Here is a 27,928-nt window from a genome sequence, read left to right on the forward strand (position 1 = left end):
CCGTTATTTTTACTACACTTGTTTGGTTACATTTTGTTTTTTATTCAGTTTTATTGTAAATAAAGGAAACCTGTTCTCAGTTTAACCCAAACGCATTCCCTCAATCGTACTAGGATGCGGATAATACAGTAGGCTGTTTATTTGTATTGCTCTCCTCGGCTAGAAAATGCTTGTCTTTAAATGCAGTCATCTGCATTTGAACATCTCTGAGTTGCTTGCGTTACATTCCTAGCGTAACTCTAATCTTAACTACAGCTTTATAGTAAAGATAACAAATGCAAAATACCTCAAGGTTAAATTTCTATCATGTGTTGCATACTGAATTAAGATGACGTCTGCAAAATGTGTTGTCTCATTAAGCCCATTAAGGATAAGACCAAGGCAATTCTAAGCCCATTTTACCATCATGCTGGCAGCTTCTGCTGAGGATTTTCCAGTTGTCTCAAAATGTTTCTTGAGGATGTTTGGCACTGCTCCTTGGGTCAAAACGGGTGTCTTTTTAGCTGTATCCAAGTCTTCGGCGTTCCGTGTAACTGCAAACACCTGGGTCCTGGGAATACCAAATAGGGGTGGTCGGTCATTTTTTCGAAAAAATAATGTTGAATGACAATTTTTTCGAAAATAAAATGTCAAAAAAAAATGTTGAATTCTGTTTTTTTAATTAAATATTTATTGTGGGGTTCGAGATAAAAAAAATGGGTAAAACAAAAAAAAATTAAAAAAGGGGGGTTGGGAGGAACCCCCATTTCGAAAAACAATGCATTAAAAAAAAATTTGACTTATTTTTTTCGAATTTCTTTTTTTTTTTAAAAATGACTTTCGACATTATTGGTTTCGAAATTATGACTATAAACCCCAAATAGGAATACTGATAATCTGTCTGCATTCATACAATCTCTTCATTTCATGTACCAGCTATACAGGGGTCTATGTATAATATTTGAACAGTGTCTGCACGGATTGTCCCCCAATTCTCTCATTATTGTAATCAGCAAAGATTGTTATATAAGTGTGAACATGATTATCCTCAATATCTTGAATAAGTGTATGAATGAAGGATTGACAAGTTCTAGTGTCAGCATTCTTCTTTAAAACTTTACACAAAGAAGGGTGACTGAACGTTAAGTTAAATCCTTACTGATTTGCATGTATTCAGCTTGAAGTAATTTTGAATTGAGTCCTACGTGGCGCTGTTAGTTTTGGATGCATAAATATACATTATGTTTGTTTGTACAGCATACTGCACACTGGTGTGTTATAGCAGGCTGCTTGAAACACAAATTCAAAGATCAAATTCTTCATTTGTTTTTATGTAATATGTGTCCCACATTGTTTTTCACAGTGCGTTTAGCACCCGATCTATCTGCATTACAAATGACATGAATTGATTACTGAATCATAGGCCCTCATTATGTGTTTTGCCTATCTTGCCAGGAATTACTGCATACAGTATTCAAGTTACCCCTCATTATGAGAAATGTGCCATTGCAGAAGTAACACATGCAGATTTTCAGGAATACTGCATGTGCAATTTATGAATACTTGCATGCATCGTTAAAGACATTATTTGAAACATTTGCTCCCTCATTTTGCAGATGGGGATTGATTTTGTACTGTAGCAGGTCTTGCCAATATTGTGAATTTCTTTTTAATTCACTGAAGGGTCACTATTGACCTTTATCTGCATTACATTGCAGAACGGGTGGGAAGGTGCGGATCTCATATGACCAGTTTTTCACATTATTTATTCATGAATTTATTCATGAATTTGAAGGGATGCCATAATGTACCCTTCATTTCAGGAAAGAAAAGTTGTGAAATCTCTGGCTGAATATCTCTTCCGTTTTTATTAGGTGGAGGTAAAAATTGCAGAATTCCCCATGAAGTATTTGACCTCATAATCTGGAAATATTCTTAGGAATAGTGCATGCATCATGCACCACCTGGCCAATAATCAGGTAGGTGTTAAAAAAGGCAGTGTTTTCAAATACAGCCAATATTTACCATTACTTCTAACCTTTCACTAAGGGTGATAGCGTTACATCCTGAATGCACAGCTTCTGTACTTTTAAACAGTCTAGTAGGAATATTTTACCAAGCAAGCTCTGTCTATGAGCCTTATTTGGTGTGTGTAGCACTGCAACCCAAAGGTTTCCAAGTGCAAGTGGCATACGCTTCAGGCATATTATAAAGCAGGGGTTTAAGTCAGACCATACATTATTCAGCTCTTTTTCTAAATGTGAAAAGAAGTGTTACGACTTTCTGACTTATCAAAAGTGGCAAACACAAGAGGGTGTTTCACAACCTAGTCCACGGTATCCTGTACTCAGGTGGCCAGGGAAAGGCCATTGCTTTTGGGTTCCGTCCCTGGGGGTGGACAAGCGAGGGATGATCACCTGGGTAGGTGGGCCTCAGGGAGTCGGGGCAAAGCCCCCGATGGTGAGACATGGTATTCCCCTTTTTCCACAACCCATCTAACCCCATCCCAGCTTATTTTAATGGAACCTACAGCGCCAATAATTCCTCCCCACTTTACATTGACAAACTACTGAGCCAAGGAAGATGAGGCATGAGGCCAGAACGTTTACCTCTACTGACTTGCAATGGCTCTGTCCCTGTAATGAGGCCAGGCAGAGTCATGGCACATAATCCTAACTATACGCACCTGCCAATTGTTGACTCTCTCAGTCAGGATAAAAGGTGGCACGCACAGACACATACTGAGCGAGGCTGACTAGGAGAAGGAACAGCTCTTTCAGGGTTTATGCAAACCAGGCGATGGAAGTTGGAAGGCTAAGGGGCTGATCGGCCATTGCAGAGATTGAGAGAGAGCCAGGCGAGAAATCCACACTTTCGGGAAGCCGTAAGCATTCCAAGACTGAAACCGAGGGAGCAGAAGAAAGAAACCTTCAAGGTGCTTGGAAGCAGCCCGCAATCCTTCCGGGTGAACGGCGGAGTTGAGAAGGAGCAGAGGAGGCATTGGTAATGGCCTTGACTGTTCTATGAAGAGTGTTGATGAAAGAAGACCAATGAACATGACCAGTGAGCTATTTGAAGGCAACAAAAAGCCTGGCTTGTGTTCAAAGCAAAAGTAACTGTTACTCAAAAGTTGACGGTTGCGTTTGTGCCAATAAAGCGTGTAATGGAAAGGACAATTGCTGAATTCTAAAAGGAATGGATACAAAATAACAGAGTGACCCTGCAATGCAAAATCTCACATTCAAAAGTCTCTGTGAAATGAACTGTGTAAATGGAAACTAAAGGTAAGAAAGTAACTGCAATCCCAAGAGAAAGTTGAATAAGTGAAAAGCAAAGTATGTGAATGCTGAATATGCCAAGTGGACAAAGTATATGAACTTTGAAAGAGGACAAGAGAACAAACTAAAGAGAATAAGAAACTGCAAGTACCAAGAGGCATTAGTGTTGCAAGATGAGGAAGATTGTGGATTTTAGAATTGTGTAAAGAGAGGTTGAAGTGGTCATGAGAGTTCTACATAAAATCCTTGCAGTTTTGAAGGTCTTCGTCAGTGAAAAGACTCCTAAGACAAAACGTGGGGAGGGTAACCCCCCACAAATAGAAAGACAGGCTTGAGCCCGGCAGACGGAAGCCTGTGCAGAACTCTGTGATAAAGTGAAGGAGAAAGACTGACTCGAGCCAGGCAGAGGGAAGCCTGTGCAGAACTGCAAGAAATTGAGAAAGTGAATGTGAAACGAGAGGCAGGCTCGAGCCCAGCAGAGGGAAGCCTGTTTAGAATTGTGGGAAAGTAAAAGTCAAAAGTGAAACTGTGTATTTATAACAAGGTGGATGAAGTCTAAGGAAGTGGTTGAACTACCAGAAGCTTGAGGTCGAAGCATGAACTGTTGAATTGTTCCAGTAAGCCAAAGTGTATAAGACGATGGAACTATGCCATCCACCTATCCTTTTTAGGAAACTCTCTAGACCCTGTGCTGCTGAATGTGAAGAAGGGAGTTGTTATTTATGCCACTCTGTCATTTCTTCTGAGACACTATTTTCCTTTTTTATTCCTATAATACATTTGTCATTTTGAGAAGGACAGCAAGGTTAGGTTTATTTAGTAGAGGCCTTTTTTATTTTTACTAGACTGACTTGCGCTTGTTTGCTATTTGTTTAATTGTGGCGACTACTCCCATTCTGGAGTTAAGGTCAGTTGGGAATTCTACCAACCCAACCAAAATACCAATTAAAGGTTTTAAAAACTTGTATCAATTGTTTCTGTGTTTACTACTGGTACCATAAGACTATCAAAATATGGGATACAGTATTAAGAATTATTCACCCTCGTAGATAGCCTTTGGAGAGCTACCTCATTTGGTTCGAAAGATAGGGCAGGCCAATAATGACTTGCACTTGTTTCAAAATGGATCCTGTATTTACCTTCACTTGGGGTTCCCATAGGATCCAATGGTCTTGAGTCAAGACTGGTGATGGGTGTGCACTGGTCAATTTGAATCCTTTCTACAGTGCTTGCAATGTGAAATCTGACTTTAAATAAAGCCTAGGTATAGGGCATTCCTCCCTGAAATCCCTTCTTCTTTACCCCCTTGACTCCCCTTACCCACCTCTCTCCCCTTCCTTAACCCCCCTTCACCTCCCTTCCCCAATGTCCTCAAAATGGTAACTGATACCACTTAGGGGCATTGACAACACCAGACCACTCCCATTTCCCTTCCCCCACCTCCCTGACCTCAAAACAGTCATTGTCACCCCATCACCTAAACCTCTCTCCCCCTTCCCCCACTCTCCCCCCTCCCTTAGGAAATTGTTCTACTTATTGTTCTAATGACTTTTTTCATGTTGTAATTATGCTTCTCTCACTTTTGTACCTGTTGTTAATCTGTAAAGTACTTTGGCTTAAAGCGCTATATAAATTCAATAAACATAAACATAAACATTAAAATAATCAACCTTACTAGCAGAAATAGTTTGATCTACAGTTGCTCTTGTGTTTTATTTTTATTCAAAGTTTCAGTTATTCAAGAGGTTTATGTCTTTTGTGTTACTTCCAATCTGGTCATGATGGTCAGTTTGAATATTCTAACTTAATTGTTTGCATAGAAATGGTTTGGTGCCGTTTTATTCCAGTTTTAAAATCAAGCAAAATACTAGTTTTTTGGACTAACAAAGTATTATGCTAAGATGTACTTCTAAATCACATGCTGGTCACATAATAAATGAGTAACAAAGAAATAAACACACAGAGCTGTTTGAAATGTAATTTCTCAGCAAGGACAATTGCCTCCATGTGTTTGAGTAAATGTCTTCTTTGTTTCCATTTATTCCAATAAAAGTTATCAACTTGGATCTTGCCGATCTTTATTTTGCAAATAAAGGGCATTATTTCCAAACAAGAATAGTACAGGATATTTCAAGTCACTGAGGTGTTCTGTGGACAAAAAGAAGAATGAAGCTGGATCTTTATTACTCAACAGAACTTCAAGGTGACTTGCAATAGCGTTTTAATGCACTGTAGGGGGTGCATTATCACGTATAAAGCATGGTGGCATCACCAGCGCCTTTTAATACTTAATACCTTGTCTTCCTTTTTGCTACACATCTTCCAGTTGTTGTAATGAGGATTACATTTAGAATCATGTTTGATTGGATAAAGCACACTTTTTAAGCACTTTAATAAAAGTTAATTGAATAGCTCACAATGTAGTTTAGAATAAGCATGCAGACCAATTCCCACTCTCCTATACTAAATCCCAGCAGTAAATTAAGTAAGCATACTAACATTAATGTCTCCATATTTATCAACTAATGGCTGTGAGTTGACAAAAAAAAATGTTGAAAAGTTAATTGTTGTTTAGTTGTTTTAGTAGCAGTTGGCATATTGCTGAGAGCTGCCTTTCACACACTGTGCTGACTGGTATCATCTATCAACTATAACTTAAGAATAATGATGTCATGTTTATTGTGACAAGTTATTACATTACATTTGACCTACAATCCCAATTGTATTTGCATATATTATATTACAACGTTCCATGCATAACATCTTAAATATTGTTCTGTAACATAATATAATAAACAGGATCACTTGTTATCTTGTTAAACCCATCGCTGTCATGGGTATAAAAGCATATAGTTCATCAAAAGGTTGTGTAGATGTATAAATTAAATAATCAACAAATCGGGGTATACAAATGAGTAGTGGTATACAAAGTAAAGTGGCTTATTTGGGTAAATGAAAAGTTACACATAAATGATAACACAGACTGAACATTTACAAATAAGTGAAACCAGTTATAAGCTGCCCCGGAAGATCTCTCTAAGGGTTTAAAAGAGAAAAAATCCAGACACCATTAAGAACAGCCAAAAAAGATACAGCTGAGGCTAAGAAAGAAGTGATGGGCTCTACGAATACCAGCGAATGTGATCTATGGGAGAGAAGGAACAACTGAGCACCATGACCTAATCCCTGTTTTGTTTGGTGCAAAAAGAAAAGGCCAACTTGTATATGGTTTAGAGTCATCTGTTGATACCTTATCTGTTGCAAGTTAGGGTTCTATATGTCCATCATCATCTTGAAAAGAAAGGCTATATCTTGTTGAGGCCTGACTAGATGTTTCTTGTGCAATTATGTTATTATGATGGAAGATGTACTTCCAAACGGATGGCTTGCTGTCAGAACCACTTTCAAATATTGAGAATTATTGGGCAGGAAATGGGACAAGCACCTTGGCAATACAGGATGCCAGACCAGAGTTGAAATGGCTGCTAGTATCTGCTTCAGTGAGGCTTGTTGAAAATGACAAGGGGTCGAGGGCAGTGTTTTCCCTTAAAATGTTAGCAAATGTATCTTAAATATTTCTGCTATTGCTGTCAATTAAAGAATGCTTTAGCTGCATTTACATTAAATATCTACCATATGAAAGGATTGTAAGGAAGTAAATATGATACTTGTGTAACCTGGTATTTATTCCTATCACTAGTACCAATTGTAGACTTTAATTGTGTCCCATTTTCAACAATACAATGTGCCCAAGTAAATCAAGTACAAATAAATCTATATTTCCTAAAAAAGAAATGAAGATGTTACCTTGTGACAAAGAGTTCATTCTCCTGCTGACATGGTGTGGTCTCAATCTTGATGTTTTGGGCTTTCATGTCGATCTTGGCTGAAAATGTAATTGGAAGCTTTGCACGGACCTTGGCATGAAACTCGATTCCAGCCTGGATGAGGTGGGTGTTGATCCCCATCGTTGCCACTGTGTGCTTATTGATGCTGAAATAGAAAACATTCACTTACAGTATGCTGCATGGAAAATGGTTGATATTACAATATGTCCCTTGAATTGTCTCTGATTTATCAGAACAATCACGTCCACAGCTGGTGAGATTCTGAGCCTGCAGTTCAGTAGAAGAGTTCACTATGTTATGTTCTCCCTTGAATTGCCTTTATTTGACAATAGTGTGTTTGCATCTTTTAAAACTTGTGATCGGGCGGACCAAACAGGAATGCTTTTAAAACTCATAGTGCTGCTCCCTTAAAATCCATATAGCTAAACAAACTTTTCCAGACAGATGTTAGGAATTTGATTAGTGATCAACAGACACAAGCTTTGCTATCTATCATAGTCCAGAGAACATGAGCTGTAACTCGTGACCATTACCCACTTCACAGTGGGCTGTAACTGGTGATCGATGCCTGCTTGCCCTGCCTTCTATACCAGAGGTAATTGGATCTTGCGTATCCATGTGGTCTCCAATTGAAAAATGTTTTCCACAGCCCCAGAGTCTAGTGAACGGGTGCCGCTCCACAATGTTAAAAGTGATCTTTCATCGCTGCCTCTCAGCATGAATTCCCTTTTTTTTGCTTGGACCTCGTCTGGTGGGTCCTTCTTTAACTTACATGTCTTTCTTTCCCAGTATAAAATGGTCACAGCACTCACCTTACTAGCTCCCGCCCCCTTCTCCTGCCCAATATCCTACTTCCCTTTCCAGGCACCTAAGCTGAACAGGGCAGCCTCTGCAAAGCTATGACTTGCCAACTTCATATTTGAAAATATTGTCTGCCGGAGGAACAGCAAGTCCGCCTCCATTACCCGACCAGGACAACACAATGCTTCTTTGGTATTGGCATGAACTGTTGCTTTAAGCCTGATGGCCAAAGTCCTTTTCCACTCTCACATCTACACTCAGAACTTTGTCCCTGGCCACCTGACCATTTCTTTTTATGAGCAATTTTCTCTTTTGGCCACATGCACACCATGTTGCTAATGGCAATACGAGCCTGAGAGTGAGAGTGGGCCTGCCAGCACAAGGTAGCACTAAACGGGGGCTTTTACCAGCTAGTTCAGTGCACCCCCGGTATATTGTCCTGAAAGCAGTGCTGCTGTTTTCTGAATGTTTATTCTGCCCCACTTACTTAATTGCAGCCCATCTCTGTATGTCATCCATATGCTGCCAGTTCACTGACTTTAAAAAGCTTGAAACCAGTGCATGGTGCACACATAATCGTATTCACTGTAAAAGAAATTTTATAACCTGTAAAAATTAGGGTTTTACCAATATCCGATGGAAGGTCTTTCCAGATTAACTGAGCTTCCTGTGAAACACGTTTACCCTAATGCTTTGCTAACTGATAAGGAGATGCCTCCAGCAGATAGTCGTTGACTGACTTTAGGAGTTCCGTTCGGCATGCAGAGAGGACAGACCAAGACATTAAGGATGGTGTGCCTAAGGTGAGATATTTTGATGATAAATATAGATTTTACTTTTGAAATGTCATGATATTCAATACAGAAGGTCCCCAAAAGAGTGGGAGCATTCTAGGACGGTCCTCAACCTCATGAGCACTATTTAGCCCACACCTCAGAGGGCAGGTGCAGATATACAAAACCAGTCAGCATTGTCCCATCCACACAGATGTGATTTGAGCAGTAACCTTGAGCCCTATGAGAGGTGGCCAACCCCACCCGTGGCCGTGAAGTGCATGACTGGGAGCCTCAGTTTCCCATCCCAAAGTTATCCATGTGGGAACATAAAATGTTTGCCAACTCACGTGTCATACACAATTAACAGGTGCCTGGGATAATCAGTGTTGATTTATATGCTTCTGTGATTGGACCGTGAAGACATGCACAATGTAATCCCCTCATTTGGATTCAGGGGTTCCCATTAAATAAGGAAATGGTCATTTGCACAATTAAAGGTTCAAAGGGGAATGCGAACAGCCATGGTAACTGAGATAATACAGATAACACAGAGGTTGTGTACTTCACTGTTTGGAGAGGAATTGGGCAACAAGAAGAAATTAGATGGCAGAGTTCTTCTGATTGACCTCGGAATGGTGATTCCTTCCACACATTCACCAGTTCTACACTGTGATCATCTTTGATGGATTCAAAAAAACAAGGTGATTATACCTTAAGTGTCATATCAGGCTGTTGTCAGGTTCCAACGCCATTATAGGACTATCATGTGTGTCCCTAACTGTCTAACAGCATGGCTGACGCTTGCCCCAATCAAGCACTCGGATATGGTAAAAGGTGCACTTTTCCCTCCATCTGTTATGCATTGCGTATGATGGAAAATACAGCAGAAAATTCTCATTGGCTGACCAGAGGTTTCATCTGCACCACATCATGAATTTATCACAGTATGAACACTGAACTCCCGGCTTACATAGTCTGCTTTTACAGTTCTATTGTTAGCTCCACTTGTCATCCACTGTGATGGTGCCTAATGTCTGGAGCACTGGGTCAAACCTGCATGTCCAGAGCATCTGTCTTTGGGTTCATCATCTGTTTCGTATATTTGATCTATGCAATCAATCCCTTGATTGTCTTCTATTTCCTGCAGTCAAAAGACACAATTTTTTCCCCCTTGTCTGAAATGGCCACCACTGTATTTTGGCCCGGTACCTAATCCTTGCATGTCCAGACCTATTCTCAGCTCTCCGTCTGCGACTTTGGATACAGTGGTCTGAAGCTCAAACAACTGTCTGCAGGGGAAACCAATAGTATCTGCAGCATGTGGCATTCATTGTCTTTACAAGGACCGGCTGTGCTGTGGACAGCATTGATCATGATGTAAAGATACCAGAAACAATTAGAAACTATTCATCACCTCTTCTCCACTGCTTTCCAGACTTTGTAGGTCACTCCCAGAAAATGGGCGCTTACTTACCATACAGTTGTCATTATCATTGATATTATTAACAGAAAATGCTTACAACATCTCTTTTAAAAGATGAGAACAAAATAACCAGATGTCATCCAGAAATCATGCTTTTTTTCGGGAAGTTACTCATCGGCAACCTCACCAGAACTATTTGTTTAGGTCTTTTAGACTGAGGTAGGGGTCATGATTTTGGTTTAATGACCCAACCCCGGGTTAGTGCAAAGCCTAGGGATATAAGTTGAGGAAGGGTCATTATCAAAACCTACCATTTTCTATAAGGCTATTAGCACATGGAGTCATCAAGGAAAGAGGTACCAGGGTGTCAGCTGGTACAAAGGGTTTATGCCCTTGCTTTGATTCCTTCATCATCAAGGACACCGCTACCAGGGTGGCAGCTTGGTCAAATGATTCATGTCCTTGCTTAAACTCCTTCTTCCATGAGGACAGAGATACCAGGGTGATAGCTGAGACAAAGGGTTCATAGACTTGCTTTGACTCCTTTTTATAGAGGACACAGGGTGATAGATAGCTGAGAAAAACGGTTCACGCTCTTGTTTTTACTTCTTCGTCATTGAGGACAGAGGTACCAGGGTCATAGCTGAAAAAAAGAGTTATGCCTTTGCTTTGACTCCTTCGGCAACAATGACAGAAGTACCAGAGTGACAGCTGAGACAAAGGGTTCATGCCCTTGCTCTGACTCCTTTCTTATTGCGGACAGAGGTATGAGGGTGATAGCTGAGACAAAGGGTTCATGCCTTTGCTTTGACTCCTTTGTCAATAAGGACAGAGGTACCAGATTGATAGCTGAGATAAAGGGGCCATGCCCTTGCTTGACACCGTCCTATAGAGCACAAAGATATCAGGGTGGTAGATAGCTGAGAAGAAGGGTTGACACTCTTGCTTTGACTTCTTTGTCATTGAGGACAGAGGTACCAGGGTCATAGCTGAGAAAAAGGGTTCGTGCTTTTGCTTTGACTCCTTTGTCAACAATAACAGAGGTACCAGAATGACAGCTGAGACAAATGTTCATGCCCTTGCTCTGACTCCTTCCTTATTCAGGACAGAGGTACGAGGGTGACAGCTGAGACAAATGTTCATGCCCTTGCTCTGACTCCTTCCTTATTCAGGACAGAGGTACGAGGGTGATAGCTGAGACAAAGTGTTCATGCCTTTGCTTTGACTCCTTCATCAACATGGACAGATGTACCAGGGAAGACAGCTGAGACAAAGGGTTCATGCCCTTGCTTTGAGGAACATAATGGTGTTTTTGTCTACAAATGAAAGGCCTTCGAACAGTCTTTTTAAACCTCCTCAAGCAGAAGAAATAGTCCTCTAAAATAAAAATAAATGAAAACCCCTTTAAACTCAATAGCTGTAACAATATGTTTCAAAATTTCATCTAGGGAAAGCCCACAAGTATTCCACTGAAGGGCAGGGTACTTAAGTGGTGAAAGGTAATTCCTTGGATCAGCTGGGATATATAGCACAACCCTCTGCGATTTTGATACTTTCTCATTGCTAACTTTAGCTATTTAGCTATTCTCTCATCATCTAATGGTTGTCATTGTCTCTAGACTAGAAAACAAAGAAACATGTTGTATATTGTAACTAACCTGGCAGCTATATCAGCATGAACCTGAATGTTAGACTGCAGAAGATGAGCAACACTAAAATCCGAGGATGGAGAGGGGGTCACCTTCATGTCAGCTGTGAAAGACAAACGTTAGTAAATACATTGAAATCTAGGAACTTGATAAAATTCCTGCCCACCTCATAATTGATAAAAACTTACTATGAAGGCATGTTTAATATTAATTAAAGATATAATGATAACCTACTGGTTATGGCAGCATTGGCCACAGCAGCAGCATATATGCTGAATTCCATGGGTAGACCAACGCAGGTGGGAACCACCTGCCGAACTTCAGCTCCCAGGAATGGTTGGGCATATTGTGCCGTGACACCGTTGAGAAGCTTGTTTATGACAGTTTTCACCATGCTGTGTCTTGCTACTGGTTCATTGAGAGCCTGTGAAGGACAAAGAATCAGTGGGTTTAGTGACTGAGAGAGCCTGGCATAGGCAGCAATCAAAGGGTGGAATAGGGCAGAGTTTACCTTGATTGCACTTTGAATGATTTCCTTGTTAATATCGGTGAAGGCGACCTCCTGGCCTAACATCTTGAAATGTGCTGATATGAGTGAGACATCTGATGGTAGTCCTTTATAGCCCATCAGCTGTGGAAAATTAGCAGAAAGGTAGTAAAACGTACCATTTGTTTCTGAATTAAAAAAAAAGGTTACACAGCGCTAGGCAATTTATTTAAGTTTGTGCACAGCAGAAAGGCGGGCAGTGCATTCTATTGTGGGGCTCCATGTTAGAGAAGCGGTTGTAGGTCTTCACTGCACTATGCTACCTTCACCAGCAAAACTGTGGTGCCTGATTAGCCTGCTGGGGAAACAAAGGCACAAGGCAAGGTTTATAAGAGGGCAGAATTAAGGTCTCCACCAATGTAGTTCCCTTGCAAAGATGTGATGCAAATGTCTTCTTTATGTTAAATAATGATTGGTTGTTTGTATTCTTGGAATATCACATTCTCTTGACTTATCAATATAGCATTCAATGTTTATGGATATTATCAGTTAACAATTATTTATCGATTTAAAAGAGAAAATCAACACACACCAAGGATAATAATAAAAAACCTGGAACAGGGACACATACAATAATAATGAAATTGGAATTAGATAATGTTCTCTCCTAAAAGATATTGTTTGTCCAGATTTGCATATAACTATGGCAGTGTAAATAAAGTGTAAGAAAACAGTTTTTCGATTCCCATTAACAAAATATGGATTGCATCTTTTTTTAAGGGATTTTTTAAATGAAAATTGAAAAAGAATTCTGTAGTTTGTAATGGTGTCTAAATGAAACAGTTTGTTTTTTTGGTTGTGGACAAATGAGAATGTTTTCATCTAGATGGCAGAGGGGAGCCTCCCTTTGATGATATTCTCAGTCATTGGTCAATGGTTTTTATCATTGCTGCTCTTTCTTGATGGACTAGGGATTGAGGGAGGAGTGCACAAGTTGAAGAGCTAGGATCATTCATGGAATTACCGTCATTATCTATTTATATAAACAATAAGTTCAACAAATGTGCTGCAAACCCTCACCATTTTTGCAATCTGCGAGATCTTCTTGCGCATCAGATATTCTGCAAATGGAATATTTTGTTTCCTCATAGTTTCTTCCAGGCCTGCTGACTGCAGACCAACCTGTTAACAAATAGTAAAATGCAAGATTCTAAATTAATCTCTTCATGATCAGAGTCATACTTTGGAGCACAGTTGATCACCATTAGGCATAGTTGAGAAGTTGGAGAATGGGTTATTTAAATGCAACAGAGGTGTGGTCGTATGAGTAATGCGTTGGACTTTCTTGGGTGAGACATTACTTTAGCTTTTAGTTTAATGAACTGCCATTCATTCATGCTCAGTAAATGTATGTCTTGGAATAGAACTGGCTGCTGAAGATCTAAGCGATGCATAGTCTTTACCTCTAGAATATCAGTCTCTGAGCCAGTGAAGTACCCTCGCACCTTAGAAAGCACCAAAACAGGGAACATGGTGTTTGGGCTGTTCATGATGAAGGTGTCTGTGGACAATCCGGCCATGAGCATATCTAGAATAACATGGGCAATTATAGATTATTTTTAGAAAAAAGACACCGAACGATCACTTGTCTCATTGTAGGGATCCTAGATGACAAAGAGACAAACATTGGTCCTCCACCTTTTCTTATTAATGCTATGTTCCATCGATTGCAGACATGAAGGGAATTCCTCATAGCATATACAGAGATGCTGGACATCCAGATCACAGCACTAGACACAATGTTGGTACAAAGGGAGGAGCATTTTGGAAAAAAAACAGGGGATCTGGCTTGGAATGTCATGTCCCCCAATTAGCCACCATTCGAGTCAAGTTTATTAGTAGTTCTTTAAAAAAGTATTACCAATGAACCAATACCTAAACTCATGTACGCATAACAGTTGTATGAACAACAGTACATTATGTCATCAAACACGTTCAAATTCCATAAAATATATAAAAAGATAACCTGCAATAAAAAAATGCAAACATTGTGAAAGGCACAGGCAACCAATGTATCTCATTGCCTCAGGACAACAATGCCTGCAAAATGACAGTCGTCCTGGTACGTGACTATTAACAGAAGGATTCCTTGGTGAAGTTCACAAAAACCCCTGCATTGCGAGCTCAAGATCTACACCCAATATGTACTTACATCTGAATGAATCCATATGCAGAGCTTTGCTGTAGCGATAGCTCATTCTGTCAAGGGCCGGGTTCAGCATCTTAATGGCAACACTGCTGGCAGCAGCCCTGAGTGAAATTAAGTTGAATCTCATCAGTAATGCATGCTAACATATGCAATTCTATGTACAACTCCATTTTGTTAAAACAGTCACACACACCTATCGAATGTACAAGTCTGGGTAAGGGCCATATCTAATGCTCAATAAGATAGAAATACAAAATACATTCAACCCATTGGCAGAGGAAACCAAACTAATTAATCAAATATTCAACAGCCGGATATGCTTATGGAGAAGCACAAGAGAAAATGGTAGTGCTATCAAAATACTTGAATAATATATATAATAAACACGTGCTTTGAAACTTACACCTGGTGGAGGGATGGGACTCGGCTTTTGGACAAGGCCTTCATGTGAGAATACACAAAGCTTGCGAGCTGCAGGTTCACTTTGCTCTCCTTTGAGGCTATGTTGGCGATGGTTGTCACTAGGGCCGGACCAGGCTTGGTTTCAAACAGGACCATTGAGGCCATCGTTCGGACTTGAGTGCGAACCCTGCGGTCCATGAAGACCTGGAGCAGAATCTCCTGCACCTGAAGAGAGAAAGCATTTGTCTATTGCTTGCATCACCTCTGCGCACCTCAAAGACATGTCAAGGCACTGATCATAAAAGCACTATCCCTACATAGAACAAAAGAAGCAAGTGATTTAAGCATTACAGTGCCTAGTTCTGGGTTCACTGTAAACCTTCGTATTTGATACCTTAATTAAGTCGGTGAATGATTGACATTTGCAGTTTTTGTGTTGACATGTTGTGCTATGCCCATTTTGGAGGATAAATTACAGATGAACCTCGCAGCCGTAAAGGCTTGGGTTCACTTTCTTTTTAGAAATGCACCTGTGGCTGGATGTGCGGGGAAAAGCAGTTAACCTGACAAACAAGGGTCTATTCTTCAATGACCACTGTTTTGCTCGAGAAGTCCATGCATAGCCGCTACAAGTGCATTTATTTATTTATTTATTGACTTGCTTATTTGGGGGTATTTATTTAGCGTGGTTTAGGAAAGCAACAGAGTAAAGTAATAGCTGTTTTGAAATACTTTTTATAGGACGGTTGCAAGAATGTATGCCGCAACAGGAAGCATTCCATTTTGTGCCACAGAACGGGGCAGACTTTTTTTCAGGTATCCACTGTCCCTGGTGCCCTGTGCAACATCGTAAAATGCCTGTATTGAAATCCTCGCCCTAATTCTATGTTCCTATGTAATGGTTTATTCATCTGCACTATATTATTGAACATTTTAATTAAGTCACAAAGAATTACAGTGTGAGGAACATTGAAATGCCGATGTTTCTTTATTAGAGAGGTTGGCTTGATTGAAATGAAGGGCCAAACACATGAAATGTATTTTCACATAATTATTGTAAAATGCATTTCCCTTTTCTGCTTCAGTATTTTGTCAAAGCTGAGCTCAATTTCGTTTAGGCTCATGACTGAAAGCCCTAAAGCCCTAAATATGTGACAAGCTTGAATTTTCTGTACACAGTAAGAGTAAACCACAAATGCCGAAATTGTGACAATGCATTAATAATGCTACCCTGAGTTGATTTTAGACTGATTCCTAATTCTTGTTGCAGAGGCTTCAAAACTGCATCATTCAAGTAGGTGAACAAAAGTAAAATATTGAATCTATGTGTTTGTTACGAATATCATTTTCTTCATATGCAGTGTCAGGATAACCCTGTCAGGTTCCTTCTCACAGATATCAAATGTTCCCATGTAATTTACCTAATTTTCGATTCCAGTCATTCGATTCAGAATGCCCTGCAACAGCAACATTTGATTCACTCAAACTATCACCCATACCCAACTTGTGGCCCGGTATAATGGAGGGTTTCTACCCCATACCACCCATGTTTGATCACTACTTTCAACCCCTAGTCGATCTCACGCACAGTCCTATTTAACTGAAGCCAATTCAAGTTTACAGACTAGGTGAGATCACTGTTGTGTGCACACTTCTGGACAGTCCGCCCCAGCACTCCTCACTGCCCTTCAAATGTGGGTAGTGGGTTCTGTTCTTATATCCACTCTCTGACCTCCCCATCCAGAGGACCCCACAAGAGCTCATAGAGCTCGGGTGCATCCCCTCTCACCTCTCTGAAAATGGGTGCATCCGCTTCCCCACCCAGAGCCCACACATCCTCCCACTTCAACCTGCGCACACTTTACACATAGCTAACCAACTCCTCCAGTCTCGTGCTCTGATCAAAAGTACACCCTTTCCTGCCAAACCAAAGAACAAAAGTGGAGTGGGCTCTATGTTACTGTGCAACAGTGCTTTCATGTCATCGGGTTATCATCAACACTTTTCCAGGCCTGAGCTATCAATTTGAGGAGTTCTTTTATAGAAGATATGAAGGGTTTGGCATAACTGGTGTGCAGTGTAATTGCATCTGTGGTTCAAGAGTCTTCCCACTGAAATTCCCATGCCCTACTTGTACCCAGCCCTCCAGGTGTGAGGGTGTGAAAATTCCAATTATCCCAATTCTGATGTTTCCTTACAAGACCTTTACAAATCATGTGAAGTTCTTCACTCACTTCTTCTATCCACTAACTAGCCAATGAAACAGAAACCAAGTCAACACCATTCCTGTTGGCCATAGGTCTGTTCCAGTTAAACAAGTTGTCATTTGGTGCCATTTTCTTTACGTCTAGTACTGGGTTTAAAGCTGATATGTTGCCTCATTCCCAGGAGACTTGAGACAATAGACACAGTGTCAATAACCCAATATACTAGACTAATCGAGCAAGGATAAAATGTGAGTACTCAAAGTCTGAAAAGTGGTGATTTTCGAGAGAGGAAAACAAAAGTAACGTATTGAGTCAAGGGTGGATTCTGTGACTTCATTGGATAGCCTGGGCAGCAGGATCATCTCTCAATATTTTTAAAAACTCGCTATTAACCAATTGAGGGGATCTACAACCTGCATATCAGGGTTTTGTAACCTACTTTGGCATCCATCACATTCCGCTCCCACCGGGTGCAAAATGCAAAATCATCCTCATCATCATCAAGCAGATACACCGTAAGCACCTACTGAGGTGAATGAGGTCATCAGTTCTTCCCCTGGATATTATTTTCAACCTTCATCTTGGGAGAACCTTCCGCATCAAACACATTGTAAAGAAGGAGAGAGACCAGCAACATTCTTCTCATCAATCCTCTTCTGTCACTGTCAATGCCTACACACACATCCGTAAAATTGTATTCATCCAAAGTCTTCTTTATCACAAGCAATAACCAACCCAACCCAACCCAACTGAGAGCATTGAGACCGGTGACCAGCGACTGTAAGGAGAACATTTCTCCATAAGAAAGACAAAAGTTATCTAGTGGACAAACATATTGCTGTATGGATTTTGGAGTTTTTTATGAAAAAGTTGCATATTTATTTTAAACTTCTTTTCATGTTGGCTTTACACTTCTTTTTATGTGGGATGGGCTTCTTTTGCTCTGCTTCCACCTCTTTTCCCTTTCCTTTAAGTTCAAATACCTGTTTTTACCCTGGTCATCGATCTGTCTGTTCCAATCTAAGCTACAATTCTGCCAGAAAAACATTCTGTCCATCAATACCTTCAACTTCCTACAGGAATGCTAATGACATTCACAAGTTAGGCATAATGCAGCCAGCAATGCCATGAGTCTCTACTCACATTCGGGGGATCCCACTGCACTCCCTTTGTGTGCCCTCAAGCCAGTTCCTCTCTTTGCCCATGCTTCAAACCCCAACACCCTGAGTTGCCCTCCCACGCATTCACGCTCTTGCATTTGGCAAGACCTCCACTCCTCCACGCTCTGGGTCTGCTGCATTCTTGCAGCATTTCTGGCACTGGAGCTATCTGCATGCAGCCTTCCTTCTGCCATCATTCCACATGATGAACTTTATTGGCCAGCTTGCAAGCCTACTAAGGTCAATGCTCCATTAAGGTGCTGCAATAATTCGCCTAGGTATTATTATAGCAGAGGAAGTACCAGATAGAGCAATAGCAACACTCAGAACATTTATTCAATGCCATAGAGTTTTATGAGTCCTCTATGATGCACGCTTACCTTAGGGCCATATTGTTGTTTTCCTTTTGGACCATTAAACCTGTTCTTATCCTAGTAAAGATGGGTTTTCCCCAATGACATTTTTTGTTAAGTAATTTTTATATTTGTGGAATAAAGTGTGCCTGATCACTACTTTTACTATCTCTTAATTTTGCATTCATTTCTTGCATACCCCATCATCTCTTTCAAAGAAAAAACGTTATCAGAACCGATCTACTGAAAGAAGACCTTATCCAATGTCTCCTTCACCGCTGCCTGTGAGCAACTATGTCCCTCACCTTTCCCATGCACATTAGATGGTCAGGAATATCCTCAATGGCGGCTTAAAACATTTGAATGTTCATGTGTAGAAATACCTGCTTGGAGTAAATTAGGAATATCCATCAAGGAAGCCTAACTGGCTCCCATTCCCTGAATACTGAATGACTGACCATAAAAGAAGCACAAATGGTAAACCATAAAATGTCATCAAACTGGGTGTAAAAGCAATGCATGGGCATTCATCAACTCCCCTTAACATGGACACGCTATAATTCTTGATGCGAGTACTCCACTGGTGAAGGTCCTCATTCAAGTTCCTTGTTAAACAGTATTACACGTGTGCATAGCCTGTGTTTGCTGCCAGTTGCCTCTTACCCTCCTGGGGTCCTCCTGCGCGATGTTCCTCAAGGCCATCACTGCATCTGACTGGATCCTGACTGGCAGCTGGAAAGCGCTGGCAGAGAACCCGGGCAGGAACTTCTGGATATGCTTGATGCTGGCGGGTTGTCCTGCATTCCCAAGAGCCTTCAGGGCCAGTGCCATGTCCTCCTGATGGGCATTGTTGGCCGCCTCCGCTGCCAGGTCATGCAGTGGCTGAAAAGGAGCAAATGGTTATTCCCATGCTTGCCTCCTCTTTCTGTTTTCCATCTCTCATTTCTCCTTCCGAAGTTTTGACAGCCGAGCTCTCTTTCTCACACTTATCTTTGTCTGCCTGTCTCTCTAAACCTCTAAATCTCTGTCATTTTCACACGCGTGTCATCTCACACTGTCCACAACCCATCTCTCTTTTTCTGTATCTCTCACCATCCTTTTCTCTATCAACTTCTCTTATTACATCTCTTTCTCTATCTGTCTTTTCCCTGTTACCTCTGCACACATTTCACTTGCTCACATTTTGCATTACTCTTTCTCCTCTTGCAAATAGGAAAATAAATGTATCACAATTGCGTTGCATCAAGTCAAACTTTTGTTACTTCAGCACATATAGTATGATCACAAATATGAGGGGATAGCTTGGTTACTTAGTTAAATGTAGGCTTCATCAGCTTAATAAACTATTGTTAAATGGCAGCTACATAATTGTTTTATCATTAGAATAGATTGGTGACCCAACTGAAATGGACAGTCAGTCATGAAAGTACTTTGCAGTGAAGTTGCAACTGCTCTATAAAATTGTACGCAAATGTAATTGCATAGAACCATTACATGTACGGACCCATTACTGCCTCTTACATCTTGCTCGCCTCAGAAATGAGGACCACATGCATCTGACATTTCATAAGGACTGAGGAGAGGCTGCTCCTCATTTTGTAAGGACTTTTGATGAGGAAGATCTGGGGCCTCATTCCGAGTCGGGCAGTAAGGGTTAACGGTCACCGGTAAGGAGACCGGTGTCGTTAAACCCATACCACCCTATTCCGAGGTCCCTTAGCGGGTCTGACCAGCCATTCTTTACGGGACCCGTTAAAGGACCTCTGAGCTAATAATGGGCCCACAATTTGCAGGCCCGTTATTAGCACCTTCCCCATTCCCATTGAGCCCTATGGGGGCTCAAATGGGAATGGGGAATGGCATTTGGAATGGGGACTTACTGGGTCCGCCTAGGTCGGAATGTCCCGGTAAATCCCCATTCCGCCAGACCGGACCCGGACCCGGGTTTGGAGGCAGCCATGGCGCTAGTAGCGCCATGGCTGCCTCCAAACTCGTAATGAGGCCCCTGGTCTCGTGTAATGAAGATTACAAGTAGGTCATCAATGTATTCGCCTACCTTTAAATAATCCTCACCCTGCTGAATCGAAACCCCCCACGCCCACTATGGTTCTGGGGCATTTTGTTGTCTCAAAAGCCAACCGTGAGATGCCTTCAAAAATGGCATTATCAAATTGAAAAAATACACATCGTACAAGGGAACGAAACATTACCGTTCGGATATTATTTACCAAAACAAGCATCTAATATGTCAAAGTATAAAAAAATACTCACTGCAAGGGCTGTTTCAGGACAGGAGGAGTGCGCCACGCAGTACTTGTTCACCATGGATCCGTACCCGAGGATTGCAGCCTTGAGCAAGACGGGGGATTTCTGATGTTCTGCAACAGTCAACAAATCCTGCAGGAATATGTAGGGGGACAAACCCATGAAACAGATATCTCCTATGTTTCATAACATATTCATATGTAGAAAGATCCACAATTATCCTCAAATTACCATTGCATATTGTGTCCTAAGGTCACAGTATTAATACAATCACACCAAATGTGATCTACTTTAGATTTAAAAAATAGCAACCAGTCATTAGAAATGTAGAAATTTGGTATAGGAATTCAGGTGAATCATGTACATTTGTTGAAGCTCAGTACAAAGCACATACACTGATGGGGGACTCTGATCAGACATCATTATTTTGATGCTTTTTAATCGGATCAAACAGGAAACATGATGTCAAGCATTAGGCAAGTTGTTCTCCCACAGGCCCCTGTCCCTAGTGTTGTTTTCCAAGTTTTAATCACTTCAGATTTTGAAAGCCACTGTTAGGCTTCATCACACATTAATCAATCATTTATTTCTAAAAAGGATACCAGCCTCTAAGCACAGGGCCAGGATTCGAACATGTGTTTCTCTGCATAGTCTTGCTATGAAGACAAAAGCGTTGCCCCTGAATTATCCTCCCTGCCCATACATGAAGTCCTTGGGACTAGACCTGGGGCACGTAATCTCCATGTTGCTTCTTCATCTATTCTCTGTCCTCCATTTTAACATGACTACAATGTGAATAACTGCACCAAGTTTTCTTTCAATAAAGGAACTATTAAGCTAATAATTAGAATTAACATTGACTGTGGTGGACAATGTCAATGGGCTGCAATAATTGGAACCTTCCGTCCATGGAATCTCTGTTTATTTCTTTATTTGCATTTTTAAAGTGCTCACACAGCCCGGGGGCATTGAGGCGCTGTTACAGGAATATGACTTATGTGCGTATTTATAACACACTTAATTCCCAGAGTTTTTTTCTTCTTCTAAGCGTGGACCCGGGGATCGAACCTGTGTTGTTTTGTTTCCACAGCGAGCACTGTGCTGCTGAGCTATCCTCCCGGGATGGGAGGCAAAGCATCAAGGGATTTCAATTGATCTCTGAGAAGCACCCCGGTACACATGGGAGAGTATTCCTCCTAATGACAGGATCAGGGATCTGCAACCTGTGGCTCTCCATATATTTCAGACTGTGACTTTCATCATCCCTCACTATTAACTATACTGGCTAGGGCTGATGGGAGTTGTAGTCCAAAACATCTGGAGAGCCAAAGGTTGCAGAACCCTGGTTCACCGAACAGTACAATTCAGTAAGATTGTCGTATATGCAGAATAAATATGTCTAAGGAAAAATATGACTATAAATAATTTCAATTGAGATAATTTGCATATTATATTGGTCTTTCAGAAAACCTCACTGTATTTCACTATTCAGCGATGCGCACCCGAATCCGTACTCACAATTATATTGTAAATAAAGTCTGAAGGTATCACTGCAAAAATTGAGGTCAATGAGCTTTTGGGCTAGTGTCTTACGTGAAACTGTGCATACCTTATCTAATCTGGCAGAGTTATTTACAAACCGTATTATCACTAATCTCTGATGTTTATTTTTTAAACATTATTATTAGAATAGCTATTGAGCTGTCAAAAAATTAAAAACAAGGAGATGATCTTGTCTTTTAGGATAAAAGGCAATTATAATGGCGCTAGGGAAGCAATAATGGTCGGATGCGCCTCTTAGACAACTACCCTGGCTATGCACACAATGAACCCTTGGCTGTGCTCCATAATTGGGGATTTTGTGTTTGATCATTCATTGAGATATGTTTAAATTTTATGCCTGTGCAATGTGCTGCTGCCCTGATTACAGGAAGCATGCAAGAATTGCCAACAGAAATGAAGGTTTTTAAAAGCCACTGCATCATTACTCACGGCAGCAACTTGTAAGGTTTGTTGGTCAGCCTTGGTGAACTGCATGGCGAGAGTTATAGCCTGGGCTGCTTCACGTGGGCTCAAGTCCTGGTTGCGGGTGAGTTGCTTGATAGCCTTCAGCGAATCAAAGGTTCCCACCGCTGGGATTGCATTCAGCAGCCAGTGCCTGCAGTCAGCATAAATAAAGTTGAATCATGTCAACGAATTAGAAGTGTAACAAAAGTGACACTGTGAGAACAGATTACCTGTACTGAGATTTGTCTTGAAACTGCTTCCAAATAGCCTGGATATTTTCATAGGTGGCGGTGCGCAGAATCTGGACGAGCTGCAGAAATATGTCCGGTGCATCTGCGTGTGCCTGTTGTTGGTTATTCTGCACTAAGTGTTGCAGGGTTTCGGCAACCTGCAGAAAAAACATATTACAAAACATTACACGTTATACAAATGTCTTCCTTTGGTGGAGGGCAGAAAAGACACCATGCAAATGCTCGTGACCACAATGAGGCTGAGCGAATGATGTACTGGTTGTTAAATGGTTAAGGACAGAGGACGATCTTAAGGGTTTTTCAGAAGATGCCTCTCGGACATTTAGGGGGTAATTCATAGAAATCAGCGCACAAGTGGCGCACACGGCTGGCGCACAATGTGCGCTTGCGAATCCCTGCGGCAGCCGCGTGCGCCAAAACCCATTTCCGCGCACAGCGCATTCATGGATACCAGCTACCAAAACCAGCCGTGGCGCACAGTGGCACAACGACCCTGCAGCAGCACCGGTTACGCCCCCAAGAGCGCCTCTCGCGCAGGGAAAAGCCATCAAAATCCCCAATCCAGCGCAAAGGGCTGCGCTAACCCTGTACCACCACGGCAAGCGGGCTACGTGTTTCACTGGGGTGCGCGGGAAGTACCTCACGTCATTTCAGCTGGGTAAGTGCATTTCAGGGGTGCGCGGGAAGTTCCACACGCGAATGTCCTGGCTACGTGTATTTCGGGGTGCGCGGGAAGTTTCACATGCGATATCAGCAGGGTCCGTGAATTCCAGGGGTGCGCGGGAAGTTCCACACGCGAATGTCCTGGCTACGTGTATTTCGGGGTGCTCGGGAAGTTTCACACGCGATATCAGCAGGGTACGTGTTTTCCAGGGGTGCGTGGGAAGTTCCACACGCGAATGTCCAGGCCACGTGTATTTCGGGGTGCGCGGGAAGTTTCACACGCGATATCAGCAGGGTACGTGTATTCCAGGGGTGCGCGGGAAGTTCCACACGCGATTTCAGCAGGGTACGTGTATTACAGGGGTGCGCTTGAAGTTCCATACGCAATTCCATCAGGGTACGTGTACATCAGGGTGCGCGGGAATTTTAACACGTGAATTCAGCAGGGTACGTGTATATCAGGGGTGCGCGGGAAGTTCCACATGCGAATGTCCTGGCTATGTGTATTTCGGGGTGCGCGGGAAGTTTCACACGCGATATCAGCAGGGTACGTGCATATCAGGGGTGTGCGGGAAGTTCCACATGCGAATGTCCTGGCTACGTGTATTTCGGGGTGCGCGGGAAGTTTCACACACGATATCAGCAGGGTACGTGTATTCCAGGGGTGTGTGGGAAGTCACACACACAAAGTCAGCAGGGTACGTGTATTCCAGGGGTGCGCGGGAAGTTCCACACGCGATTTCAGCAGGGTACGTGTATCACAGGGGTGCGCTTGAAGTTCCACACGCAATTCCATCAGGGTACGTGTATTACAGGGGTGCGCGGGGAGCACCACACGTGAATTGCACGTGTGGGTCCTCCCAGGTGTTCCCTCTACACCCTCCACGGCCCCTGCAGGTGGCTCACACCACAGGGGCCTACCCTGCACATGTCCTGCAGGCACCCCATCCACCATGGCCATGTCCCCCAGCCAACCCACATGTCAACTTGCACTACTGGCCACCAACGCATGTCCCCCTGCACCCCCAGCCACCAGGGGCACCGTCCACCAGGCCCCCACCCATGTCCCCCACCACCCCCACCCCCCAGCAGTGCAGGGGCACCCTCTACCAGGCCCCCACCCATGTCTCCCACTACCCCCACCCCCCAGCAGTGCAGGGGCACCCTCCACCAGGCCCCCACCCATGTCTCCCACCACCCCCACCCCCCAGCAGTGCAGGGGCACCCTCCACCAGGCCCCCACCCATGTCTCCCACCACCCCTACCCCCCAGCACTGTGGGGCACCTGCCAGCAGGCCCCCACCCATGTCAAACTCATGTTCCCCACCACCCCCACGCACTGTGGGGCACCTGCCAGCAGGCCCCACCCATGTCCAACTCATGTTCCCCACCACCCCACCCCCAGCAGTGCAGAGGCCCCCACTCATGTCCAACTCATGTTCCCCACCACCCCCACCCCCCAGCACTGTGGGGCACCTGCCAGCAGGCCCCCACCCATGTCCAACTCATGTCTCCCACCACCCCCACCCCCAAGCACTGCAGGGGCACCATCCACCAGGCCCCCACCCATGTCTCCCACCACCCCCAAACCCCAGCAGTGCAGGGGCACCCTCCACCAGGCCCACACCCATGTCTCCCACCACCCCCTCCCCCAGCACTGTGGGGCACCTGCCAGCAGGCCCCCACCCATGTCCAACTCATGTTTCCCACCACCCGCACACCCCAGCACTGTGGGGCACCTGCCAGCAGGCCCCCACCCATGTCCAACTCATGTTCCCCACCACCCCCACCCCCCAGCAGTGCAGGGGCACCCTCCGCCAGGCCCCCACCCATGTCTCCCACCACCCCCACCCCCAGCAGTGCAGGGGCACCCTCCACCAGGCCCCCACCCATGTCTCCCACCACCCCCAGCCCCCAGCAGTGCAGGGGCACCCTCCACCAGGCCCCTGCCCATGTCTCCCACCACCCACACCACCCAGCAGTGCAGGGGCACCCTCCACCAGGCCCCCACCCATGTCTCCCACCACCCACACCACCCAGCAGTGCAGGGGCACCCTCCGCCAGGCCCCCACCCATGTCTCCCACCACCCCCACCCCCCCACTGTGGGGCACCTGTCAACAGGCCCCCACCCATGTCCAACTCATGTTCCCCACCACCCCCACCCCCCAGCAGTGCAGTGGCACCCTCCACCAGGCCCCACCCATGTCTCCCACCACCCTCACCCCCCAGCAGTGCAGGGGCACCCTCCACCAGGCCCCACCCATGTCTCCCACCACCCCCACCCCCAGCAGTGCAGGGTCACCCTCCACCAGGCCCCCACTCATGTCTCCCACCACCCCCACCTCCCAGCAGTGCAGGGGCACCCTCCACCAGGCCCCCACCCATGTCTCCCACCACCCCCATCCCCCAGCAGTGCAGGGGCACCCTCCACCAGGCCCCCACCCATGTATCCCACCACCCCCACCCCCCAGCAGTGCAGGGGCACCCTCCACCAGGCCCCCACCCATGTCTCCCACCACCCCCACCCCCCAGCAGTGCAGGGGCACCCTCCACCAGGCCCACACCCATGTCTCCCACCACCCCCACCCCCCAGCACTGTGGGCCACCTGCCAGCAGGCCCCCACCCATGTCCAACTCATGTTCCCCACCACCCCCACCCCCCAGCAGTGCAGGGGCACCCTCCACCAGGCCCCCACCCATGTCCAACTCATGTTCCCCACCACCCCCACCCCGCAGCAGTGCAGGGGCATCCTCCACCAGGCCCCCACCCATGTCTCCGACCACCCTCACCCCCCAGCAGTGCAGGGTCACCCTCCACCAGGCCCCCACCCATGTCTCCCATCACCCCACCCCCCAGCAGTGCAGGGGCACCCTCCACCAGGCCCCCACCCATATCTCCCACCACCCCCATCCCCCAGCAGTGCAGGGGCACCCTCCACCAGGCCCCCACCCATGTCTCCCACCACCCCCACCCTCCAGCAGTGCAGGGGCACCCTCTACCAGGCCCCCACCCGTGTCTCCCACCACCCCCACCCCCCAGCAGTGCAGGGGCACCCTCCACCAGGCCCACACCCATGTCTCCCACCACCCCCACCCCCAGCACTGTGTGGCACCTGCCAGCAGGCCCCCACCCATGTCCAACTCATGTTCCCCACCACCCCCACCCCCCAGCACTGTGGGGCACCTGCCAGCAGGACCCCACCCATGTCCAACTCATGTTCCCCACCACCCCCACCCCCCAGCACTGTGGGGCACCTGCCAGCCGGCCCCCACCCATATCCAACTCATGTTCCCCACCACCCCCATCCCCCAGCAGTGCAGTGGCACCCTCCACCAGGCCCCCACCCATGTCTCCCACCACCCCCCCCAGCAGTGCAGGGGCACCCTCCACGAGGCCCCCACCCATGTCTCCCACCACCCCCACCCCCCAGCAGTGCAGGGACACCCTCCACCAGGCCCCCACCCATGTCTCCCACCACCCCCACCCCCCAGCACTGTGGGGCACCTGCCAGTAGGCCCCCACTCATGTCCAACTCATGTTCCCCACCACCCCCACCCCCCAGCAGTGCAGTCGCACCCTCCACCAGGACCCCACCCATGTCTCCCACCACCCCCACCCCCCAGCAGTGCAGGGTCACCCTCCACCAGGCCCCCACCCATGTCTCCCACCACCCCCACCCCCCAGAAGTGCAGGGGCACCCTCCACCAGGCCCCCACCCATGTCACCCACCACCCTCATCCCCCAGCAGTGCAGGGGCACCCTCCACCAGGCCCCCACCCATGTCTCCCACCACCCTCACCCCCCAGCAGTGCAGGGGCACCCTCCACCAGGCCCACACCCATGTATCCCACCACCCCCACCCCCCAGCACTGTTGGGCACCTGCCAGCAGGCCCCCACCCATGTCCAACTCATGTTCCCCACCACCCCCACCCCCAGCACTGTGGGGCACCTGCCAGCAGGCCCCCACCCATGTCTCCCACCACCCTCATCCCCCAGCAGTGCAGGGGCACCCTCCACCAGGCCCCCAGCCATGTCTCCCAGCACCCCCACCCCCCAGCAGTGCAGGGGCACCCTCCGCCAGGCCCCCACCCATGTCTCCCACCACCCCCACCCCACAGCAGTGCAGGGGCACCCTCCACCAGGTCCACACCCATGTCTCCCACCACC

At 45.1% G+C, this 27,928-nt stretch overlaps 1 protein-coding gene across 1 annotated transcript in view; it reads right to left on the minus strand.

The window, feature by feature from the left end:
- LOC138540791 (vitellogenin-A2-like) overlaps positions 1-27,928 on the minus strand; it is a 107,055-nt gene that overhangs the window by 25,573 nt on the left and 53,554 nt on the right. Inside the window, exons 8-20 of the mRNA XM_069641710.1 lie at positions 23,075-23,232; positions 22,830-22,995; positions 20,844-20,969; positions 19,236-19,454; positions 14,854-15,077; positions 14,454-14,551; positions 13,705-13,829; positions 13,322-13,423; positions 12,266-12,385; positions 11,989-12,178; positions 11,764-11,857; positions 7,065-7,250; positions 403-550 (exon numbers count right to left, since the gene is read on the minus strand). Coding sequence (XP_069497811.1) covers positions 403-550; positions 7,065-7,250; positions 11,764-11,857; positions 11,989-12,178; positions 12,266-12,385; positions 13,322-13,423; positions 13,705-13,829; positions 14,454-14,551; positions 14,854-15,077; positions 19,236-19,454; positions 20,844-20,969; positions 22,830-22,995; positions 23,075-23,232 — 1,956 coding nt within the window. The remainder of the gene's footprint in view (positions 1-402; positions 551-7,064; positions 7,251-11,763; positions 11,858-11,988; positions 12,179-12,265; positions 12,386-13,321; positions 13,424-13,704; positions 13,830-14,453; positions 14,552-14,853; positions 15,078-19,235; positions 19,455-20,843; positions 20,970-22,829; positions 22,996-23,074; positions 23,233-27,928) is intronic.

This window comes from Ambystoma mexicanum, chromosome 1q (genome assembly GCF_040938575.1).
Source record: "Ambystoma mexicanum isolate Mex_15411 chromosome 1q, UKY_AmexF1_1, whole genome shotgun sequence".
In the NCBI taxonomy this organism is placed as follows: domain Eukaryota; kingdom Metazoa; phylum Chordata; class Amphibia; order Caudata; family Ambystomatidae; genus Ambystoma; species Ambystoma mexicanum.